Source organism: Chelonoidis abingdonii, chromosome 3 (genome assembly GCF_003597395.2).
Source record: "Chelonoidis abingdonii isolate Lonesome George chromosome 3, CheloAbing_2.0, whole genome shotgun sequence".
Classification (NCBI taxonomy): Eukaryota; Metazoa; Chordata; order Testudines; family Testudinidae; genus Chelonoidis; species Chelonoidis abingdonii.
In genome coordinates this window covers 217,481,666-217,506,856 of record NC_133771.1, presented here as the reverse complement: position 1 = coordinate 217,506,856, position 25,191 = coordinate 217,481,666, and the positions used below count along the sequence as shown (strand labels likewise).

The 25,191-nt window shown below is 43.0% G+C and overlaps 2 protein-coding genes across 3 annotated transcripts in view; one reads left to right on the top strand and one right to left on the bottom strand.

Moving 5' to 3' along the window:
• ATL2 (atlastin GTPase 2) overlaps window positions 1–4,957 on the top strand; it is a 55,803-nt gene extending 50,846 nt beyond the window's left edge. The window contains exons 13-15 of one of the 2 annotated variants that reach the window (XM_032779211.2): window positions 3,068–3,082; window positions 3,181–3,291; window positions 3,678–3,759. In XM_032779211.2, the coding sequence (XP_032635102.1) occupies window positions 3,068–3,082; window positions 3,181–3,288 (123 nt within the window). In that variant the 3' untranslated portion in view covers window positions 3,289–3,291; window positions 3,678–3,759. Of the gene's footprint in view, window positions 1–3,067; window positions 3,083–3,180; window positions 3,292–3,677 lie in introns of both variants that reach the window. The other variant, XM_032779212.2, reaches the window with a different exon arrangement.
• A 4,593-nt stretch (window positions 4,958–9,550) lies between these two features.
• On the bottom strand, window positions 9,551–24,937 carry EIF4A3 (eukaryotic translation initiation factor 4A3). The gene is made up of 12 exons (XM_032779213.2): window positions 24,714–24,937; window positions 24,115–24,187; window positions 21,178–21,244; window positions 19,412–19,474; window positions 18,186–18,318; window positions 15,339–15,419; window positions 14,797–14,938; window positions 13,236–13,374; window positions 11,500–11,615; window positions 10,298–10,405; window positions 10,089–10,216; window positions 9,551–9,778 (listed from the first exon to the last, which is right to left on the bottom strand). Exons 1-12 carry the CDS (start codon window positions 24,874–24,876, stop codon window positions 9,762–9,764), a joined length of 1,230 nt encoding a protein of 409 aa, XP_032635104.1. The 5' UTR covers window positions 24,877–24,937; the 3' UTR covers window positions 9,551–9,761.
• Between the last annotated feature and the right edge of the window lie 254 nt (window positions 24,938–25,191).

Here is a 25,191-nt window from a genome sequence, read left to right as displayed (position 1 = left end):
ATTTCTGATGTGGTGCATGTGAGACTCCATCGATTTATTGGTGCACGTGGTGTGACACCACAACATTGCCTAGAATCATCTGTCTCTCTCATCCACTTGCTGTTGGATAGCATGCATGGCACTGAAGAGAAGGCTAATTAAAGACTGCAAGGAAGAAAATCAGAAGTAATGAATACCTGCAAGGAATCCAGCTTGCAGTCACTTCCATAGGAGAAATGGCTGCGCTCTCATACTGGTTTAAATAGTACTGATAACATTTGAGTAGCATAATGGCTGGTACAGTTGCCAATGTAAAAATGTTTGTTGGGACCAGTGGTTCTCAACCTGTGGCCCAGTCAGCGCACAGCTGTGGCCCATGTGACATCCTCACGGCCATACAAGATTTTGTGTGGATGTGGTCCATGTAATGCATAGAAAGCTGCATATGTGGCCCACAATAGTAAATAGGTTGAGAACCACTGGCTGGAACAATTGGCCTCTTAAAAGCCAACATAGGATATGACCTTACATTAAGGTAGCAAATATGGTAAATGAATTTTCATTCAGCTCTTAATTTGGGAACATGTAATTTTGCCTTTATAGCCTCAAGCCAATCTTGTTGCTACTTTATCTGATTGGCCAACTGTAGGGGTAACTTTGTGGCTAGCGCATAGGATTTGTGATGGCTTTTCAGAGATTGAATAGGCAATGCCTTAGGAAAGGTTACTGGAGATTCTATAGCTCTAATACCTATAACACAGTGGAATTGAAACCTTTTTGGATGTGATGCTCTGAGTGAAAATAGGCAGTGACTTGCGTTGAGCTCTCAGATGAGAGATGTGATGCTAAAAAGTGACAAGCAAATACTCGTATGAGGTAGAAAATCAATACTTAAGGCCTCACAATGGAAACTGGTTTAAATACTGAATCTCAGTTCAGGATCACTGTGTGTAAAATGGTACGGGGCAATGTGCAGGATAGGACTAATTTGGTGATAAATCTTTGTCCTCAGCTGTGTAAATTACCTTTGACAGATTTTCTCTTAAGTTGCAGGAAGCAAAACTAGAGGATAGGGTTGTAACTTGAGGAAATCTGATAAATTCTCGTAATTTACTTTCTATGTCCTAATTCCTGAAACTTTGAAAAAAATCCATACCCTCCTGCAGTGCGATGTAAATTCTGACTTCGTAATCGTTTTGTCTTAGCTTGAAGTGGCTTCCTCGAGTGTAGACTTCTTCAGCGTCATATGTAAAACTGAGGTTTCTAAGCATGCGGTTGGGTCCTCTCTCCAAGGAGGAGACCAGGTCATAGTAAATCAACACTTAGCTCTGTCTGCTGGCAAAACTTACGTTGGTTCGGGGTGTGTGGAGGAAAATCACACCCTTAACTGACCTAGCTATGCTGACCAAGACCCTGGGATAGGTGCAGTTATACTGGCATAAAAGCCTTTTGGTGGTTTCACTTACTTTGCTTGGGGACTCTCTTGCTGGTGAAAGCTCCATTCCAACTAAGAGGTTTTGCCAGTACAGCTGTACCAACGAACCCTTTCTAGTGTAGATAATGCGACTGGTTCAGTCACAGAGACCCCCTTGGGATTGTCATCTGATGTGCTGAAATAACCTCTGAGCCCCTTTTCCCTGCCAGCTTGGGACTCCAGAGCCCTGCCTTGTTGAGCCAGACACGCCAGCCTGCTGCAGCGCAGAGCCAGGGTCTGGTCCACGGCCCCAAAGCTGCAGACTTAACTGAAAACAACTCAGCAGGTCACCTGTCTCCAGCACCCAGATCCCAATGGGATCCAAACCCCAAATAAATCTGTTTTACTCTGCATAAAGCTTATACAGGGTAAATTCATAAATTGTCCACCCTCCATAACACTGATAGAGAGAGATGCACAGCTGTTTGCTCACCCCAGGTATTAATCACTTATTCTGGGTTTATTAATAAACAAAAGTGAAGTCAGATTTAAGTGGTTTCAAGTAATAAGGGACAGAACAAAGAAAGTCGCCAAGCAAAATAAAACACAACACACAAGTCTGAGCCTAATACATTAAGAAACTGTTTACAGGTAAATCTCCCCCTCAGAGATGTCCCAGTAAGTGCCTTCCTAGTCTGGGCCCAATCCTTTCCCCAGATACTGTCCTTGTTAGCTCCGGCAGGCATCTTAGGTGAAAAACAGGGGCTTTCTCATGATTGGGGCCCATCTTTCTCTCCCATCCCCTCTTATAGCTTTGGCACAAGGTGGGAATCTTTTGTCTCTCTGGGTCCCCACCCCTCCTTCTAAATGGAAAAGCACCAGGTTTAACATGGATATCGCCATTCTTTCTGGGCTGGCTTACGTGAACACAGGAAGGCTTGCAAGTAAACAGAACCATTTACAACCAATTGTTCTAGTCAATGGGAGCCATCAAGATTAATCTAAACCATCATCAATGGCCCACACTTTGCATAATTACAATAGGATCTCAGAGTTATACTTTATATTTCTAGCTTCAGATACAAGAATGATTCATACATACAAATAGGATGGACACACTCAGTATATCATAAGCTTTGTTATGCTACCTTACAAGAGACCTTTTGCATAAACCATATTCCAGTTACATCATATTCACTCTCAGCGTATTTCCATAAAAGATATGGAGTGCAACCTCACAGACACCTGTCACTGGACTGTGCGTTATCCTGTGAGTTAAGAACCAGTTCCTCTCTGATTGCTAGCCTAAGGCCTGGCTTACACTTAAAAATGAGATTGACCTATTTGTGTTGCTCAGGGCTGTAGTTAGTTCAACCTAGCCCTCAGTGTCGCCATGGCTACTCTGATGGAAGAATTCTTCTGTTGACCTAGCTACCGCCTCTCAGAGATGGATTAGCTACGTCAGTGATGGATGGGTTCTTCCCAGCCTAGGAAACATCTACACTATGGCTCTCTTGGGACTCAGCTGGAGTTGTGTTGCTGCAGCAGCAGTAGTGTAGATGTGCCCTTAATCATTCTGAAACTGAAGGTGGATTTCTTCTTTGTCCAGTGTCTCATGCATGTTCTTGCTGCTGACTTCTAAATCTCTGCTTTTCTCTTTTCTGTTTGCGTCAGAGGAATCCCAGGAAGGTGAGAAATTAGCAGCAATTAGTCTTATTAATTAGTTGCCTTTATTTTCCTACTGCTTGCTGCGAGTCCTTTTCCTAACAGCTAAATTCATATTTTAGGTGTGTTCCAAACTCTTTGAAGTTGTTAGACGTCGAATGATTCTCCGTGTTCTTACATCAGCGCAGCGACAGCGACTTTCGTCCAACAATAACAAGAAGAAAAATTAGACAGTATTTTACATTTCTTTCTGTATCTGAAGTGTTCACACTTACACACGTAGGACAATAAGCAGGACCGTCTGGGCCGGTCTGCATAAATGCTGTAAACATACCAGATTGATGCTGCATATAGGGTATGGAACTGCACATCCATCTTCTAGGACCTGTAAAGTGGTTTGAATTCCGTGAAATGACGCTGTATAGGAGGAAATCGGTTCTGTTCGTGATTCACCTCGTTACTGTAGCATGACAGCTTTTTAGTGCATCACATTTTTGTTTTTTATTTTTCAGATTCCAAGATCTTAATTTTTTTCATTACTTGAATTCTTGTATTTTATATACTTTAAAGAGTTATTTGATTTACCTCATCTTTATTTTGCACATTTCTCATACCACAGGTATTGAAGCCCCTGAGTGATAATTTGATGGAGGATAACATGAGGCAGTCTGTAACAAACTCTATCAAAGCAGGCCTCACTGAACAGGTGTCTCATCATGCCAGGTTAAAGACAGACTGACAGTTCATCTCCTCTTCAACTCTGCCCTCTCATCCTAGACATGCTGTACAATGAGAACTCAATGAAAATAAACCAAAGTTTACAATCAACTATAGATGTAGTTTAGTGTGACTGGCTTCACTGATGGGTGCCATCAAGTGTGAAAAATGAGTTTGTCAACGTTAAGCATTCTCTTTAATCTGCTTCTAAGACAGACCAGTGCCATGGAGACTGGGAAATGCAGGGACTCTGAATGCAGTTGTTGTGTGTTGTGCACGTGTCCCAGGGTGAGTGACTTTCCTCCTTTCCTGAGATGGTGCAGTGTCTGGCGTGCAATGGAAATGTATCCTCTGTACAAGGGTATTTCAGAGAAGTAATTGTCAAATGTGTACAAGGAAATCTTGTAACCGTGTGTTTAGCCAACCAATATCCCATTGGAACTTTTAAGTTCTGGAGTATTTATAAAATCACTGTATCAAGAGTCAGATTGAAATGTCAGTGCTAGCTGGCATTAGTGAAGCCAATATTGAGCCACTGTATAAAGATTTTGCTTTACTGCTTTTTACACCATTATCCCAATGCATGTTGGTTCCTCACAAAAAATATTAGAACTAACTGTTGTAACCAAGGAAGTGATTCAAAGTGTACATTTGTCTTGCCTTTTTTGATTCACAAACTTGTCCTACAGGAGATGCATTTCAGAAAACTGAGCTGTCTTTTTCTGCAGTTTAGCCTTCATGTATATACTATGCCATTAATTTTACTGGGGGGAAGTTCCATCCAAAAAAAGTTGCCTACAGCTGTGAAGCAATGAGTTAGGACTGTCTGTACAGCGTGTTTAGTTTTTATTTTTAAGAAGTCAGATAGGGCGTGTATATGAAATATAAATATATAAATACCATTTTGTATCAAAGTTTTGTAGTTTATGGCAAAACCTGGTTCTGTGGTAAGCTAAGTACAGTCCCCGTGACGGAATGCTTGTGGCTCATGTAAACGTGTGAATGCATAAACAGTTTGACGTTTTTGTGATATTTACCTGCCTTGAGCACTGCGATCTCTCACCCCCTGGGAAATCAATGGGAATGTTGGTTGTGAAACTTCTTGTCCTCTGTTGCATTTTAAACTTATTTCCTGTAATTTATTTTCAGTACATGATTAAAATAAGTTGTGTATATATGAAATGAAACTCATCTTTCTTCAAGAAATGGTGGTGTGTATGTATTCCACTACATAAATCATGTAAACTATTTAATCTGAAAAGATCAAACAAGAATTTGTGCCAAGTACAGCATGCAATATGCTCCATCTTTTAATGAAGATGAACTTGAAAGTATATTGCTCCCCTTTCATGCTGGCATGTATCTCTTTGAAAGAGAACACTTTGTCTAGCAAATCTTATAAAAAAATATACCACTACCACAAAAAAATATATATATAAGATCTCATCCTAATTAATACCTCCATAAAGCATGCTACTTCACTTGTTGAGTTGGATGTCAGTTTCCAAACTTCATTGATTGTATTTTTCAGAAACTTTGTTTTGTTATGAAATTGAAGGTCACAATCCATATGTATTAAACTGATATGAACTAAAATGTTCTAAAATACAATAAGTCTAAAGGGTAAACTAACTAACATACATCTTAACTATTTCAGTTTCATCTGAAAATGATCAGTTGTGCAATGGGTCGTTTTGCTACTAGGTAAGTAATGATGAATGCAAAAGTGTGAAACTGATTGGTTAAAGCTCCTAGAACTTCCTTTTTCAGACAAATCAAGGAATCAAGTTAAGTCTAAAAATATGATGCACTAGACATAAGGGAATTCTGCCATGATTGTTCAATGCAATAGGCAGTAAATTCAGCTGGGAAACAACTGGAACATCAATGTAGCTTGTCTATATATTTTTTCTGGAGTAGCAGGTGTTTTGAGTCTGGAGAAAGTCTTTAACTGAGAGACAAGGTGTGTGAGGTAATATTTTATTGGACCAACTTTTGTTGGTGAAATAGATGAACCTTTGAGCTACAAAGAACTCTAAAACAGGCACGTATATTGGGTTATGTGGTTTCTTTAAAATTTAACAAGATTGGATGCAGTTTGAAGTACAGCAAATGGAACATCTGAAGGGTTTTTTGGTTGGTGTTTGACAATCCATTAAATTACAACAAAGATAAATGATAATTCTACATTGCCTTCACAATAGTGCCAACTTACTCCATCATAGCACTCCCTTCTTTCTGAAGGATTGTTGAGCTCACTTCACAGCCCCTGAAGGTGCAGCCTTTATAACACTGCTGGCCATCAGGTTGCGGTGGAAGGATGTATGTCACTTACAGCAAAACTGTCCCAAACCCATCTGCTCCTTGGATGTCTTGCTAAAAACCTATGCACAAATGTTAGCCTAATGAGATCCTAAAATAGTTGAACAATTGCAGGCAACACTTCTTGCATTCCCATTTCTGGGTCTAAAGTAGATGGTTTGATATGCCTTCTCCAGTATATAGTTTGACTTCTCCATGATCTACTTGTTTCAGAAAACTTTTGTCTTAAACCCCCTGAGTAAGTTAAACTTCAGTTTATTTCAGCATTCCTGAACTGCTTTCCATCTCTAACAATACCTGTCTTTCATCCAGTTTCTTCAAGAGGAATTTTGCATGTCAACTAGCTTGTTGGTGTTTTAAGCTACCATAAGCATTTCACCAGAAAGTGTTTTAACACTGAAGCTTCAACTGGAGGCCCTTATGTAGGTGGCTGCTTGTATCCAAGATTGTTGTGCAGGGGTAAAGTGGAGCATGGTAGCAGCTGTACTTACAGGCCTTCAACTTCTGTTTCCCTTTTTGTGGCAACAAGAGGAGAAAGCTACTGCTAAGCCAGTTTGGCTGACCTATAACACAAGTGTTGCTTCAACACTCAAGAAAAACCTTGTGTGGTGATCTAATTCAAATTCGAAACCCATGTCCATCTCTCAACCCACATCCTGGTGCCAAGGATCTAGCAGGTGCTTGAAGTAGCCTCCTCACTACCAATTTGAGACTTTTTTTAAAAGCTCCAGCTGTCAGTGATTTACACCAAAATCTCAGCTGTTTAAATCTTGTAACCCTTCTGGCTGTAAAGCTTGGACCTGTGACCTCAAAGGCTCTGAAACTTAAGCTTAAAAATCATGTGTCTCTTGTTTCTGAGTAGCTGAGCACCTCCCTCTCTGTCCAAGGCTGCTGTGAGGTCAATACAGCATTGTCAGGCAGTGTTACCCTCTTGCACAGAGACAAAGGGCTCTATTTAGGTCATGTTGTCCAACAGCCCCAGGATTAGCACAATTACATGGGATCTGGAAGCCATGTTTTCAGATCCTAGCTTTGCCTGATTTGGAATATGGACTTCAATCCAGGTTTTCCATATTCCAGGTGTACCTCCTAACCACTTGGCTGTGGGTAGGTATCTCTACCCTGTCTTGGGTACTTAACTTGAGCAGTGGTGGTGTGACTGGATCCTAACCAATGTTAGTGCTTAACTACCTCTGAGTGTGTTCTAAAGACTGAACAGTGGTGGTGGAACTGCCCTTTGCTCTGCAGGGTTGCGCATGCTTCCAGGTTCCTACTGAACTTATCAAAACACTGCTTGCCAGCAACACAGAGTAGCAAGAAACATCTTCAGCAGGCTGGACTGAAGTCTATTGCTATTCTTTTTGGATTGAGTGTTTGCACCTGTTTGTCACTGACACTTTTAAATTAGAATCATCTAGACCACACCACTGCCCACCCCACCTGAGAATCACAAGTGCTGAACTGTACCTGTTTCTCTGTCTGCATAATCAAGCTATGCCTCTTCCTCTAGTCTAAGTTGGGAGCAAAGCAAGGGACTCCCTACCTGGGATTTTTCTGGTAGTTTTAAACTATCTCAGAAGATGATTTAGATTTACCCAACTGGCCAAGGAGTAAACGTTCCCATGCTTCTATAAACAGCCTGCTGAGGGCAAAGTATGTTGTCCTGCTGTAAAGCTTCTAAGCTGAAACAGATTCCTTTCTGAAAGGTTTAAACAGCATGGTTGGCTACCTTCTCTCTAAGGCCAGGACTGACTGCTGCTGTGGAGCTAGACTCTTCTATGGAGGACTGCAGTGTAGAACCAGTAGTCAGAGCCCCTCCTTCTGCCTCAGCTCCACCAGCAAGGCTCATAGCACCCTCTAAGAACCTAGATGGGCTGAGGATAGTGTCCCCCTAGGGTACAGTACTAAGCATTTTCCAGAACTTTATTTTCCAATAGACTGTCCAGCTGTTTACTCACTAATCACACAGCACCCCTGTGAAGTAGGGGGTAAGTAAGTATTACTCATTTTACAGCTGGGGAAACAGACACAGGTAAAGTGACTCTCCAATAGCTGACACCTCTGGCATGTTACAACTGAAGACCTTCCTGCAGGTTACTTTACTTTGTACCTGTTTGATGCCAGCTCTGCAAGCACAGTTAGAGGACCAAGAGAGACTTGAAGCTGAAATCCAAAACCTGACCCTGGAGCCAGATTTCATTCTTTCAGCTGCTAGAACTAAGATCAGCTTACAGCTCACAGTGATGATTAAGTGCAGTGCACTGAACAGGAAGGTCCCATCCCCTATGGAAACTGTTTTCAGCCCCTGGGAGCAGCTGATGGTTAGGCTTGGCCAGTACAGGGAGATGTCACTAGCACACTTTTGACCTGCTCACCAGTTGCTCCCCTCACTAAGTGAAGGAGGGTTGGTTTTTTTTTAAGTGTGTCTATCTTTCTTGAGGGACTCTTGCCTCATTCAGTAGGCACCAGCCACTTTGTGATGTGTGTGGCTGCCAGTTGCACAACTCCTACCAAGATGGGATGATCAGTGGCCAAGTTTCAGCCCCATCCATGTTAGAAGACTGGGGCTCCTGAAAATTACCAGACACCTTTATTTTCAGCTGAGTGAAAAGAGCAACTGTGCAGCAAAAGAACTAGAGCCCCTGTAGCTACTGTAATCCAACATTCTTGGCCTTTATTTTTTGTTACTGCTAGAACCAACCTTCACTCTACCCAGATTAGGTTTCTGTGACTCTTTAAAAAAAGACAGCAGAGAATCCTGTGGCACCTTATAGACTTTGTCAGATGCATGTAGTCATTTTTTTTAAAGAGTATATTCAAAGAATAAATGAGACAGGTTTGCAGAGACTCCCGCAAATATCAGACTAAGTGCTGATCAGCTCCTGTTCTTGTGCTCTACTCTGCCACTTCAACTCACTGCTGCTTTCAACAACCTCATGAATAAGATCTGTCAGAGACTAAACACTGCAAGAGAACCCAGTGGTCGGGGACAGCAAGACATTCACCTAACCCCCTATGCTATTAAAAATCTTTAACTCCCACACAGCCACAGTGTGCCTACATTTGCTCCTGTTCAACACTCCACAATCTACCACTACCACTGAAATGTCACAGAGACAGGGGAGTCCCCACAGTAGGTCTGGTACAAAAGTAAACAGCTTGTGCACTGAGCCACCATGAACTTATCTTAATAACTAGTATGACTTGCTTCCCAAGAGTGGAAGAGTTCAGACTCATGCTGATTTCCTTTCCTTACACAAACCAACCGGGCACTTACAGGAATGTTTCAACTGGAATAAACATGACTGGGAGGTTTGCATGTTATGTTTTTGAGGGGCTTAAGTATATTTGATGTCTACTGCCATTTCATAACACTGCATCCAACTGTAAAACACACCTCTTTGGACCTAGTTTTTCTAATTACCATCTTAGAGTTAAAGTGAGCAGATAGAGTTTGTGGTAAAATTTTAATTGAAAAAAGAAGGTAAAATGGCTGTGAACGCATTATTTACACATCCTAATTTGCAGATTACATCAAGAAAAGGGCAATGTTCCGCTAGGGGACTTCACAAATGTCACGGTTAAATAAAAATAGCACATAACTCCTTGTAAAGTCTAAAATGGAGCTCTCCCCTTCTACTGGCCTTCAGCAGGTCCTGATTCTTTAAATAAGATCAGCAACTGAATTGAAAGAGAGAGAACATAAGTTAAGCCTATGCTAAAAATGCAGCACACCATAACAGCGGTACTACAGCTAATGCACACAACCGCTTCAGCCTCTTCACTGGAATACAAACACCTCTCAACCCCCCAGGATTTGAGTTTACAAATGGCCAAAAACTTCAGTACAATAAAACAGTATTTTAAGCTTCCCTATTTGATTCTGTTGAAACAACATTTTACATAGTGATACACAACTAGGTTAGGGGGCAGCTGCCATTCTGCCCAGCTGAGCTAGGAGGAGTCATATTTGGCTGCACCCTACACTCACCATTCATGGGCATCTCATCAATCTGGGTAGAGTAGTACTGTTCAATATCACGCAGGATACGGATGTCATCATTCTTTACAAAGTTGATGGCAACACCTTTTCGGCCATATCGACCTGATCTACCAATTCTGTTGAAGGAAAGGATCCAGCATTAGTTGACTGGGTAGTCATAGTTGAATAAGACTTAATAAAAGTAGCCATTTCTGTACCTGTGTATATACAGTTCTCTGTTGTTGGGCAAGTCGTAGTTAATGATCAGGGACACCTGAGGAACGTCCAAGCCCCTGGCCCAAACATCTGTAGAAATAAGCACACGGCTGCCAAGAGAGAAGAGCAGAGTTATTGCACTCCAATCCCACTGGAAGGGTGTTGTGAAATGAGTTAGGGAGACATTAACCACCATCTTCCTGCAATGCACTGACAGGCCAAGTGTCACTTATTAACTAGTTTCCTAAAGCTGCTAAGAAAACTGTTTCAAACAGCTACAGTCAAACTCCAATTTTACAAACATGAATCTTATGACTAACCCATTATACAATTCATTTTCCTGACAAAATACACATTCCTTCATCAACATCACATTTGTTATGCATAAGTTGACATCCCTTTATACTAAATGCCTTCAATGCACTGCAAATGGATTTCCTGTCCTGCAAAGCAATGCAGTGCACCTGTTGCAACTTCCACACTGGAGATACTACAGTTGAGGTATTCAATTGTATAAACTCCTTGATCCCCTATTACTTCATCAAACGGGTTCGACTGTAATCAAATTGCTCACGCCATCCCCTTGGTGATGGGACAGCTGGTAAGAAGCTCATTTTGATATTTAGCAGATGGAATGAGTCATTTCATGTTCTGCTGCTTCAGCAGGAGGCTCCTTCTAGGTCTCTACAGGGGGACCCAACTATCTGCTTCCTCCAGGGAGAATACACAAGAAACTAGAGCTTTTAGGGAAGGTCGGGAAGAAGGGAGCTGAAAACCTCCAGTACCAAGTATCAAATTCAACAGCAGCAGCCTGGTATGGCACAGTCAGAGGCAACTCCTTCCACATGCTGAGAAATGAAGCTCAATCTCTGCAGCTTTCTCCAGCTCCCAGATACTCTTATTAAATAGCATGGGCTCATTCTACTTCTACCACCACAGTTCTCCAGCCAGCCTATGCAGAGGTCCCCCACCCTGAGGTGCTATGGAAGGGCAGTCCAGTGATCTCAGAACTCTAATATTTTCATCTTATAGCTTATTCTAGAATCACCAAAAATGAGGATGGAAAGGTGAAGGGGGCTTTCAGGACAGAGATGCAGAGGGATAGATATTGAAGACATAGTTCAGCCACCCTCCCATAGGACATTGGGGAGGGAATCCTGGTCTCATACTGTAACGCCATACACAGAAGAGTTAAGTCACTTGCCTTGCCCCGGATCTGAACTCTTTCATGATGGATTCTCTCTCCTTCTGTGGCATATCACCATGCATTGATGACACCGTGAAGTTGGCTTCTCTCATCTTCTCCGTTAGCCAGTCAACCTGCACGCACAAAGAGGTAGCCAGGGGTAGTTCTGTACATGTACTATCACGTGTTTGTTCCTGAAATAATAGTTTGCTAGTCATGATTGATGAAGCACACTCTTATGGAGCTTTCATGAAGAAGTGCAGAGGTTAGAGGGAGTCACAAGACATCTCCACAACTGCTTCTGAAGATTAGACTTTCAGGAGGAAAAAGCAGTCAGCATCCTGTCCGTGGAACATAAAGCATTTCCATTATTTATGGAGCACAGACCCAATGCAAGGTTCAGTGAATTCTATCCTAGCAACACTGGATCACTGATTTGAACTAACACCTGCAAGACTCACTACTAGCTAATAAGCAACAACCAGGACTAACTCCACACGGAGACAGCTGGGCCTCTTCAATATACTTGCCTGGGCAGTAAAACCATCCAGGGAGAGAGCTGTTCTAGAAAGAGCAAGCTCCACTATTCCTAAACATCCGTGAGTGACAACTCAAGCTGTCCCTAGATGCCAGGGAGGGGCATGTAGACCTAGCAGTGGTCTTGCCTGTTTGATGGGAAAAGCTGTATTCGTCTCTCAGCCCCCCCGACAGAGAGTCGGTGAATTTCCTCCTGTGGTGTGGTTTTGTTTCCATAGTTTCCAGGGGACTTTGGACCTCTACTTGCTAGTCAATTTTACTGTTCTAAAAGGGCAACTCAACCTTTGATCACAATTCTCTTCATGGACAAGATGGCAATAGGACAGCACATAACTGGTTACGGACTAGCTTGATTTCAACCTAACCAACAAGAAACTCAGTGCCAGGTTAGCATGTCTCGAACAGGCACCCAGTGCCATCTGGTTCTAGTTTCAAAAACTCCTAGCTAAACAGTCTCAAATCAGGGCACAAAATCTCTTTGCCAATTGGTTCCACTGCCCATTACATGCTGCTTTAGTCAATATCAAGTCACAGTTCATGTTGGTTAGTTAAAAGACCTGCTAGGCAGTTCAACAGCACCATGATTTACAATTCCCTGGGCTTCTGCAGGTAAACTTGACAACACTTCCCAGGCCAGGTTGGAGGGAAGGGTTGGGGGAGGACAATGTTCCTCTTCTTTTCAGCAGCCTTCACTGGCCAGGGCTCATCCCACCCAACATGCCTGAGCCAGGAGGTTCAATCAGTGTAACCAAGGGCCAGCAGGTGTGGGAGGTGAGACACCACTGTGAGCATCTAGTCTGACCTGCATAGCACAGACCATCCCCACAATAATTCCTCTTTGGATGTTTTTTAAGATTGGCTCTAATCCAGTCTTGAGTTAAAAAATGGCTAGTGGTAGAAAATTCTCCAGATCCCTCAGCAGATTCTCTAGTTCTACTAGAGACAACCTGGAAAGTAGTAGTTAGAAGAGGGATCCTAACATTTGAATGGAATTTTCTTTGGCTTTTAATAACAAATGCCTTGAGTGGATATGCCAATCGCCATGAGCAGGAGGCTGCAGTTTAAAGCAAGAGAAACTACTGAGATTAGCAGTTCCCAGGCTAACAGTTGGCCTCTCGTCTTCAGTCTCACACGATTAGATACTGATAACTGATAGGCCGGGGGAACAACAGCTACCATTATAGACAAACATGAACACTTATATGTTGCTGCCATACCTTCCTCTTGGTGTTACAGAAGATGACAGCCTGCGTGATAGTGAGTGTGTCGTACAGATCGCACAGTGTATCAAATTTCCATTCTTCCCTTTCCACGGCCACAAAAAACTGTTTGATTCCTTCCAGAGTCAATTCATCACTGCACACAGAAAAGAGCCATTGTGTCTTTTAAGGGGCAGACACTTCAGGGCAGTCTGTAAGCCAATACATTCAGCCCACCAGCCACACTGAACAGAGTTGATACTATTGTCACATACACTGTGAATTGCTGATTTTATTTATACAAGGTCCTACATGCACATGGTGCTTTACAAAGCAGACAGAGAGGGAGACCCTGCCTGGAAGTTCCATTAAGGCTCTGAACGCACCCTGTTCCATGTGAAAGAGTTGTATGCATGTACTGAACCTCAGCGAAGGGCTAGATGCGTCTGCATGTGCTGACCAATTTGTGGGACTGGGTCCTAAATCAACAGGAAGCAGTGATGCAGGGGAGACTAAGGGTCATGCACCCGCTTATGTGGAGTGATGCACACAATTTAAGAGTTATGCAGATTTGAGGAATGGTTCATGTACTGTTAGTGGTTCTCAAGTGTCCTTGGGGAAGTGTGCTTTGAGGATGGACATAAAGGCGACCCACATGACAAAACTGAGCTTGTGCCCTGCGCACACTACACACAGAGGACCCAAAAGGTGAGGTTTTCAGTGCTGCTGCTTTTGACATTAGGAGCTCTGTCAGAGACTTGAAATCTAATGTGATTGTGGCATCACAAGAGAGATGACTAAGCAAGGGAAGACCCATTACTTAGCCTGCTTAGAACTCAGGTTTTGTTGCCACCCATAGAACTCCAATGTATAATGAGTATTTGGGACAAAAGAGGTCTGTTAAAGATCCAAACACCCCATCCCCTTTGGTTTGATGTGAAAGCTGAGACATATCAGGACCCCCCCCCCTGCCCCCCCACTCCCTCAAAAGTCTTCCAAGAAAACCCAGGAAGCCCAGATTGAGCTTTCCAGGTATTTCCAAGGTGCAACACTTTTTAAACCTACTTCACACATTGTAAAATGTGAGAGAAGGCATCAAAATATCTTGTGGGTCACCTTTATAGGAGCAAGAGGTGGCAGGGCAGGGGTGAAGAAGGAATCTCTAGGAGGAGGGCACTGCACGGGAGAAGGCCATGAAGAAGAATCAGAAGAGGTTTGGGGAGCAGACTAGGAGCTGCCAGCCAGGCTGGAGGGAAGCTGCAGAGTGCTACGAAGTGGAGATGTTGGCTGCAGAGGGCAGCTGTTGGAAAATGAACAAAACTATCCCAAGTTTTAGGACAGAAGGTCTGAAAGCTGCTTGGCAAACAGCCGCTAACTAGAAGAAACACCTGAATGGGCTTTGCACTTTAAAGCAAGTTTACAGCCTTAACCAATCCCTTTCTAGTCCAACAAGGAAGGATTTTGAAGCAATCACATTCAAAAGCCATCACTTACAGAGGAAGACTAATTCCAGAGACTGACGAGAGCCCAACTTCTGGTGGAACTCGAGAGCTGCTTTTCTCATGGGAACATCACTCACCGTTTAACCAAGATGCGGATTGGGTCAGTCATAAATTTATTGGTCATCTCCAGGATTTCGTGAGGCAAGGTAGCGCTGATCAGAACCACCTGAGTAGCTGGGGGCAGGTATCTGTACACATCATAAATCTGTTCTTTAAAACCTGCCAAAGCGAACCAAATAGCACAGTAGTGTTAATGTTTGCATTTTCTTTGAATGCTTTTCTTACACTGACTCTGGAATTCAAAATTAAGGTTACACTTAAAAACAAACATTAGGAATTAGTGAATTCACAGCTAAAGTCACCCAAACAACTTCAACTCTTATCTTATCCCCCACACTCCAAAAGCACTGTACTCCACAGAAAATGGAGATAGGAAGAACGCACACCCCTGGAATCAAACTAAGGGATCTCACTGTATCAGGTTAGGTGTAGCAAGTACAGCCATAGGGCCACTGATGTTCTAACCAGCTACATTACACGCCCTTTGGCAAGAGGATTCCCAGTGCTGTGCACACTAGAGCGTCAGGTGGAGGGAGGAGTGCAAAGGATATTTTTTTACCTTTATTGAGCATCTCATCAGCTTCATCCAAAACCAACATTTTGATAGCACGAGTCCTTAAACTTCGACGACGAATCATATCTGCAAGGTTCCAGTTCAGTATCATGAAAGTTTCCAGCGACACAGATACTTGCAACATTCCCTAACTGCCACTATCAGACAGCTCTACTTATCTATGCATTCCGCAAACCATCCAGGCCAGATGGCTTCCCAGCCTCCTTTTGAAAGCCTGCAGTGAGGGAGTTTCCACAACCGCCCTAGGCATCTGTTCCATAGCCCTACTCTTCTTACAGTTCGGAAGTGTTTCATGAGGTTTAATCTCAATCTGCAGTGCTGAAGTTTGAACCCACTGCTGTTTGTCCTGCCCTCTGTGGCAAGAGAGAACAGCTTTTCTTCATCTTTTTTTATGGCAGCCTTTCAAGTTCGCTACCACGTCCCCCTTAATCTCCTCTTTTCCAAACTAAACATACCAATACGTTATAAATACAACCAGAACCGACACTTGTTGCCAGGCTCAGAGTCTCCAAGGACTGAACAGGAGGGATATTCAGCCCAGGAGGTGTAAGTCAGCACTGAGGTACACTGCCAGGGCAGTGCGAGAAGCCTGCACTGCTACTGGGCGTGCCATGCCTGCACTGTAAGAGGAATGGAGTCTCCAATGTTGTCATCCAGGCACCTTTCAGTAGCCATAAAAATTGAAGTTATTATAGAGAAACCAGAAAACAATGCTGCATTGGCACGCTGGACTAGCCAAGAGAGGACTATTGGTAGCTAGTTTTGAGTGGAAATATATTGCCGAGAACTTTTTACAAACCACAAAGAATTCAAATTGTTTTTAATCTAGTCCATTAAAAAACAAAACAATTGAGTAGCTTCAACTCCTACACACCTCCTCCCTGAGCCTCATGCCAATTTCTGGGCACGTGCAATAACATTTTCCTAGTAAATTATTCTCTTCCTTGTTGTATGGTATTTGCACAGCAAACAAGGAAAAGTGATTAGTCAGGAGAAGTGAAATTGACTATACATGATAAACTGAAAAAAACAACAAAATGATTTCTGTCTCCAAGTCTTTCAGCTGGAGTGATCTTAGAAGTTACTGTTAATAGTTGGTAAAAGTTAGAGTGTTTAGGTTTACGGTGTCCCTTTAAATGGAGTTTTCATAGACTCATAGACTTTAGGGTCAGAAGGGACCAATATGATCATCTAGTCTGACCTTCTGCACAAAGCAGGCCACAGAATCCTACCCATCCATTTCTATAACAATCCCCTATCCTATGTCTGAGTTACTGAAGTCTCCAAATTGTGGTTTGAAGACCTCAAGCTGCAGAGAATCCACCAGCAAGTGACCCGTGCCCCGTGCTGCAGAGGAAGGTGAAAAACCTCCAGGGCCTCTGCCAATCTGCTCCGGAGGAAAATTCCTTCCCGACCCCAAATATGGCAATCAGCGTATAAACCTGAGCATGTGGGCAAAGACATCACCAGCCACTTCTCAAGGGTTAAGAATTCTCTGCAAGTAGCTCAGATCCCATCCCATCCAACATCCCATCAACAGACCACTGGGCTTACTTACCTGCGGATAATCAAAGAATCAATTGGCCAAAATTAAGCTATCCCATCATACCACCCATCCCTAAACTTATCAAAGCTTAGTCTTAAAGCAGATTTATGTTCTTTTGCCCCCACTACTCCCCTTGGAAGCGGTTCCAGAACTTCACTCCTTCTAATGGTTGAAACCTTCGTCTAATTTCAAGTTAAACTTCTTAGTGGTCCAGTTTATATCATTGTTCTTGGTCTACAATTGGTACTAAGCTTAAAATAATTCCTCTCCCTCCCCTAATATTAATCCCTCTGAATAATTATAAAAGAGCCACACATATCCCCCCCATAATCTTTAATCTTCTTTTTGGTTAAGCTAAACAAGCAAGCTCTTTTGAGGTTCCTCCTTTCATAAGAGAGGTTTGTCCCAATCTCGGATCATCCTATGTAGCCCGTCTCTGAAACCTGTTCCAAGTTTGAATTCATTCCTTCTTAAACATGGGAGACCAGAACTGCACACAGTTTTCCAGATGAAAGATCTCATAACCAGTGCTATACTAACGGTACTAACCACCTCCTTACTTGCTGGAAACACCTCACCTGATGCACCCTAAAAACCGCATTTTTTTAGCTTTTTTAACTGCCATATCACATTGGCGGCTCTAGTCATTACCTGTGAATCAACCAATACTTCAAGGTCCTTCTCCTCCTCTGTTGCTTCCAACTGTGGGTCCCCAATTTATAAACTAAAAATCCTTCTTATTAATCCTAAATGGATGACCTTGCACTTTTCACTATTAAATTTCATCCCTACGTAGCTATTAACTCCAGTGGTACAAGGTGGTCCAGATCTTCCTGAATAGTATCCCCGGTCCTTCTCCCGTGTTAGCAATAACCCCAGCTTTTGTGTCATCACAAACTTTAAATTAGCAAACATTCCCGCTTTTTTGTGCAAAGGTCCATTAATAAAAAGGTAAATAAGAAATTGGTCCCAAGAACTGTCCTTGAGGAACTCCAGTAGTAAACCTCGCCTTCCAGCCTGACAGTTGTCACTCTTCAGTACGACCCGTTGGAGTCTCCCCTTTAACCAGTTCCTTATCCACCTTTCAGTTTTCATATTGATCCCCATCTTTTCCAATTTAACTAATAATTCCCCATGTGGAACCATGTCAAATGGTCATACCACTTCACATTCGCAGGAACAAAACAATCCCTTAAGCATGAAGTATACAAAATTTATCCTGAACAATTATGTGTATCTTGGGTATTAAAGCCAGATATGGCATTGCTAGCCAGTGACCTCCTTACCAAACACACGACCTGGTGTACCAGCAACAACATGCTGTCCGTAATCCAATTTCCGGATATCTTCACCAACGTTTGTGCCTCCAATACAGGCATGACACTGCACATTCATGTAGTCACCAAGAGCAAGAAGGCCCTGTGTCAAGTCAGCATAGAAGAAACATTTAGACAGTTTACAATAGCACCACAAACTATTTGCTATGAGATCCCTAGACAGGTCCCTCCCTGTTTGCAGCACTCCACTATTTACATGCAGCTCTTTCCAACCACACACCTTTCTGCCCCCTGCTCCAGCCTGTGGTGCTAGTCCTGTGCTTCCTCTGTAATGCAAGAGTGTGAAAGGGAGGACTGCTGTCATGTCTTAGGCAACTTTGGAGACACTTTGTATGCAGAAATAGCAGCACAGAAGAAAACCTCCCGCACTGATAACGGAGTTTCAGGACCATGGGTAGGAACAAGTTGGTAGGTCAAATCACAAGTGTCAGAAAATTTGCAGCTGAATTTAAACAGAGGAATTACAATCTGTATAAATGAGGCAACACTTTCTCTGATTATGGCATTTCTAGCTATGTATGAGTTTCTCAGTCACAGGATTCAAACTGTGGGATTTTTTTGAAGTTCTAAGAAAGAGAAAATGCTATGGTGCCACATTCTAAAAATCCAGGATAAAAAGCTATAGAATCAAGGCAAAGGTTTCAACACACTCCACTGGATATCTTCTAAGCCTGCAATCTCTCACCCAGACTGGACAGAAAAGATGAATAAATTCAGCTTCACAACATCTCCAAGAGATCTGCACACATCACAGCTGTGTTTATAGAAGGTTCACTGCAATGCCAAAAAGTTAATTGTTGCAACATGTGAGCATAATAAGAAGAGAAACAACACTGTACTGTCAGAGATTCTAACATTAAGAGCGCCAACTGTACCTCAGCAACCAACAAAATATGTGCTTTTGGGCTAATCAAGAGTTACTCCTGTGGAATATCAGTAAGCCAGTAGTATTATCAATTTGTTACTATACCTAACACAGTATTAGATACAGTAAGTAGTATATGTACCACCACTTCATTTTCCATGGAGGAAAATCATCACTGAAAATCCACACGATGCTAAAAATTCACCAACTGTTCTAGTAATACTGGGCACTTACTACTGTCGGTAAAACATTGGTAAGAGTTTACAGGCACAAAGAATGTGCTCAGTTTGGCAGCTTCAAATGTTCTTACCTTTTGAATCTGTACTGCCAACTCCCTAGTTGGTGCTAAAATCAATGCCTGGGTTTCACGGACCTGAATGAAACAGACAAATTGAATAAGTCCAATATCACCCAAACATAACAGGGACAGTGGGTCTCTAAGGACTTGGAAATGACAGACACCAAGAAGCATTCAGCATAAATTTTAGTACAAAATGCATAAGGGTCAATCAGCTCATCTGAGAAGTTGCTCCTGCTCAAACCCACGCACATGAGAATACCTCCCTGTATAAGTTGCATTCAACAATATCATCCAGCAGGACGCTTCACTCCACTGGCTTGTTCTTCACTATGTCAGCTACGACCAGACACTAAGTCCTACTTTCTGGAAACTACCAATTATGAATGTATTTGTTCTTTGCTTGCACATGAATATGATGGTGTGTCCTCCCCACACCTGCCCTGAAAGGGAGGCTAGAGGGTCCAATTAACCTATTAGGGGTTGCAAGCTGGGGGGAATTAAGACAGAGAGAAGCCTTAATAAGAAGCAACTCACCTGTGCAGGAACCAGCAGGGCCTATATAAGTCAGAAAGCTGACAGAGGGGGCTGCAGGGAAAGGCTGCAGTCACTCCCTAGGAAGAGGGAGGAGTGTTGGCAAGCTTGGAGTTGGGTAGTTCACAGTTCCTCCCTGCAGGGAGGGAGTTGGGAGGCTGGCAAACCCAGAGAGGGGAAGGGGGGGGGGGGGAGGGAGAAGAGAGCAGCAAGGTACACACTTCTTGCTGATGAGAGGGCCAGCCCCAGGCTCCCTTACCAGCTGTTGAGGAAGTCACAGTGGCTGGCCAGTGAGTGGAAAGACTACTTGAGCCATTTGTCAAGAGAGACTTTGCTACCCCAGAAGAGGGAAATAAAGATAGTGAACTGGCTGAAGGGCTAAGTTGCAGAGAGGAGGCTTTGGTTCCTGGTGCAAGAAGACAATGGGAGAGACACTTCCACGGGAGGACACAGCACTTGGCAGAGCTAATTCCCAATATAACCAGGAGGAGGCACCACTAGTGGTGAGTGGACTTCTCATGCAAGATGAAAACAATTTACCAGATGATTCCTCAGGTATAATTTTACTAGTCAAAAATCGAAGAGATTACAATTTACATCTCTTCCACTGGGAACACTGAAAATTTTAAGGAAACATCCCTGAGAATTAAGTTTAGCATTTGGAAAATGTAAATTTATTTTAAAGTTACTAAACTGCAGGGAGCTGCGAGAGGAAGAATCAGACTCAAGTGAAGCCAGACTGTAAATGGACTATTGGTCTCTTTATAACTGCTTGATAGTTTACTTCAGGATTTATAGAATGTAAACGTGAGCATTTGGGGAGAACGGGGCTGATAAAAATCAGCTTTATTGTGATGAAATTTCAGCATTTTTCCCTTAGAGAATTGTGGCCTATGGAGGTTCTTTAAGTCCCATGAGTGGATCCAATGAACTCATGGGTTGCTTGCATGGGAAAGGTGAAAAGAAAATAACCATGTCTGTCTTCCAGTGACACCTATTAAAATATAGGAATACAGCCCAGCAGAGCTCAAGAGTTAAAAATTCCTGCAGAAATGGATTTTAGGCAAAATCTGATGAAATTAAATTTGACAAATTCCATTGCCTATGGTTAGAAGATTTCAGTTTAAAGCTTCACTCATCCAGTTGTACTCTTAACAATGAATGCATACAAATTATTAAATATCTATTTCAAAAGTTTCATTTTAAAATTGTAAAATGTAGTATATTTAAGTGCTGAAAGTTACCTGAATATCCAAACACTGTAGAACAGAGATGCAAAATGTTGCTGTTTTGCCTGTTCCAGATTGTGACCTGGAAAGATAAAGCATTTAAGAACCTATTTCTGAAGAACACATACAGCTAATTTTAACATTTCCCCAAAACAAAAGCTAACTTCTCTGCTAATCCTTTAATAGTCAACATTACAATTAATGGACAATGTTAGTTTTCAACAATTTATCTTACAAAATTTTAGCTAACCTGGTTGTCATCTGCATAATTAAAAAAACATTTGACACTAGTAAATCCCCAGCTCTGGAACCCCCAAGTCTCTAAACAAAGGGACTGTTAGCCTGTGATGATGACTGGGGAATGATTTTGCTTCTTTGCAAAACAGGTCATAAAGGGGCAGGGAGAGGGGCTGGTAAAGGTGTCTTCTGCTTGTATTTTACCATAGATCTCTCCAAGAATATCAAATCTGCCTCTCTGGCTTTGCTAGAAGACTTTCCTGAGAGTCTTAGAGCATGTTTACTAGGAGCTCATATTTCAACTGAGGGCATATCTACACACACCGCTCTGCAGTGTGTCTGGTGAAGACGCTCTATGTTAACAGGAGAGACCTCTCCGACTGCCTCATAAAACTGCCTCCATGAATGGCAGAAGCTATGTTGGTGGGAAAAGCTCTCACCAATGTCACACTGGGCACACAAATGCTTATGCCGGTGTAACTGTCACTCAGAGAGTGGCTTATTCGCACCCCTGAGCGACGTAAGTTATGCCGACAGACTGTAGCATAGACATAGCCTAAAGGTAGTGCTAGATCTTTACCTAATCCTTGTATTCAAAATGTTAGTCATTGAAGTTAAACAGGTCTTATAGGTGTTAACCCATGACTAAAAATCTCTCTACACTGCTCCATTTCCATATTCTGCACTTGAAATGTCACCATTTCCCTACTTCTAGCTATCCCAGGCACTAATTGAGAGAGAGAAGTTTCCCACCATTGGTTAATGGTTCAGGTCCACTTGTATTAGCAACGCTGAGAAACCACCACTGTTTTAACACATTGATTCAGCCTGCTCTGAATAGGGTTATGATAGTAGTTTTTAAACACTGAAAGCAAATCCCAGGGCTTCTAGTGTTGCTTATTCCATGGAAGAATCACTGAAAGCAACAATGGAAGATTTTCAGATAGTTTCCTAGTGTAGACAGGGCTAAGTCTTTTACAGCAGAAAAATCCCAAATTTCTAAATAAAAAAAACCAAGTTGATTTTGTAAAACCCTTTAATACTCCTTACTTACAAAGCAGCAAACATCAGGCACAAGCACAATTTTTTCTCCTTTTGTAGCGTCAACTTTAAGCCACTAGATAGACATGGCTGACAAAAGAGGGGTGGGGTCTACCAGAAGGACCAGCTAGACTATAACTCAGGTACAGCTGAACACAGCTTGGGAGCTTGTCTACATGACATCAAACCACACAACACAAAGAACTGTAGCATGCTTTTTGTAATGGGTGTAGCAAATAGCACTGCCTTTTCTGCATGAGCTCCCAAGCTGTTGTCAGCCTTGGTTAGGGACAGCCTAGATAGGCTCTCTGGCTTACCCTCGTTGTCAATTGTGGGTCACTTCCATAGCTTTGACAGGACCCTACAGTAGGCAAGAACTTGAGTCTTGAGATTGGTTATGAGATGGCACTGTGACAGTCAATAGGGGCTAGTACTGGCATATTAGGTGAAACCAAGGTTTCATCTACAAAAACATTCTATCAGACTTTAAAACCAGTAAACTTCCTAAAACTTCAAACAAAGTTCCTCAGTGTAAACAAATGTACACAATTTCCCATGGTAGGCAGGGCTAAATGTGTTACATATGCAAAAGTTTGTAGGATTGGGCATACACACTTAAATGAATGCATAAACATTTACCAAATTTGTGCTTTAATATATTCTACATTAGACTACAAGTTTCAGCAGTGTAAATAAAAATTTAAAAATCTATTTTAAAATGTTGTTTAGATTATTAAGATTTAAAAAATTTAAAATCTGAATATAAAATGTTAAGGCCTAAGCTTACTATAATCTTTTAAATGTTTAAATAAAAATGCTGAATCTGGGAGCCTCTAGCAAAGACTGAGTTAAAAATCACTCTTCTGTATAGAGAGAGAATCAGAGGCGAGGGAAATTAACATCTGAGGTAAAGCTTTATAAATATGGCACAATATCATGTACTTAGGACGTATTTTATTAATAAAAATAGATTTTATATGCTGTTGTGATATTAAATTCCAGTTACCATCCTAATGCAGCCTGACATAAACCATGAGCAAAATGTTAATTATGTAGTTTATACATTCAGTGTGTAATCTTAAAATATTACTCTATATAAAGACAGTTAAAAAAAGTACCCACATTAACATCTGAAAAAAATGTAGTCTGCAGAAAACCACACAGTCAAAATAAGGGCTAGATCCTGAAAATGCATCAGTGCACGTGCAAGTACAGCAGGGCAAATCCATTGGCAGAATCCAACCCTCATTTTCCCCAACACTTGTATTTTCAACAAACGTCAGCAGCCAATGTATGGACAAGCACACAAGGCTATAGCACATGCATCTCTTACACTGCTTTCCTTTTGAGAGAATGGTAATAAAATTAGAAGCAGTGAACTATTATGGGCACGGGGGCAGGACATTTCATCTGTGAGCACCTCTAAACTAATGTTATTTTTGAACTCTGCTTCCCTATAGCATTTTTTTAAAGTTGTAGATTGTGAATTTTCTTTCATGCAATCACAGGCAAAAACAAGTTGTTGGTGATCTCATTCTTAAAACGTTTAAGGTTTGTTTAATACCAGTCTTTTAAAAAACTAAGAGGACCTTGTTAGCAACTTAGCTCATCTTCCCAATCTTTTAAAAAATAAAGCATCTCCATCCTCTTCCTTCAGTGCAGAATTCCACTTACTGTGCAATCACATCTCTTCCTTTGATAATCTGCTTGATCGCTCTCTGTTGAATAGCTGATGGTTTCTCAAAACCTAGAACGTTGTTTTAAACAGAAAGAGCTTTTAAAACGTCTTCCCCTGTAGCTATCAAAGTAGCGTTGTAAATATTTCATAAATCAAAGCCCGGAGCGAAGCGTAAGCAGGACATTTGCAAAGGGAGTGGTCGACACACGAAGCGGCTGTTAAAGCGGCACTGTTAAACCAGTGTAACTGCACTTGTGTGTAGACACGTCTCAGGTTGGCGTGCCCCTGTAACCGCAGCAGGCTGAGCTCGGCCACGGCCACGGCCACAGCCGCCCGCACACTAGTGCGCCCTGGCTGAGCGACAGCGGCTCTCTCCGGGGCAACTTCCGCGCCGCGCCTGGGCACTCCCGGCGCCCACGTTAGGCCCCATTTCGTGCCATGGCTCCGCGCACACCCGGGAGCGCGGCCGCTCCACCGCGGCCCGGGCTCCGACCCCCGGGGACCCCCGAGCCCCCAGCGGAGGCGGAGCGAGGGAGCCCCGGCGCCGGCCCGGCCCGGCCCGGCCCGTCCCTCAGCCCCCGGCCCGGCCCCGCACCGTAGGCGTAGATGCCGCGCAGCAGGTCCTCGCGCAGCCCCATGGTGTCGAAGGTGGGGGTCACGTCCACCTCCTCGCTGGTCTCGAACTCCACCTTGGTCATGTCCTCCTCCTTCAGCAGCCGCTTGCGGGCCGAGCCCGCCGCGCCTCCCGCGCCCGACATGGCCGCTCCGCTCCGCTCCGGGACTCCGGCCGCGCGACGCGCCCCGCAATGCGCCTGCGCTGCGCTGCGCTGCGTGCCGCCCGTGCTCCCTCCCCACGTGACAGGGGAGCACGCGGCTCGCGGCGGAACTGGCGCTTTCCCCTCCCCAGCCCCTGGGGTTGGTCCCTCCCCTCCGGGCGGCCCTTCCCTTACGTCATGGGGCTGTCTCCTCCCACTCCCTGCTGCTTGGGCTGCCTCTCTTCTGTCCCCTGCTCTGGCCTGGCTGACCAGACAGCAACTGTGAAAAATAGGGATGGGAGTTGGGGGTATAAGAAA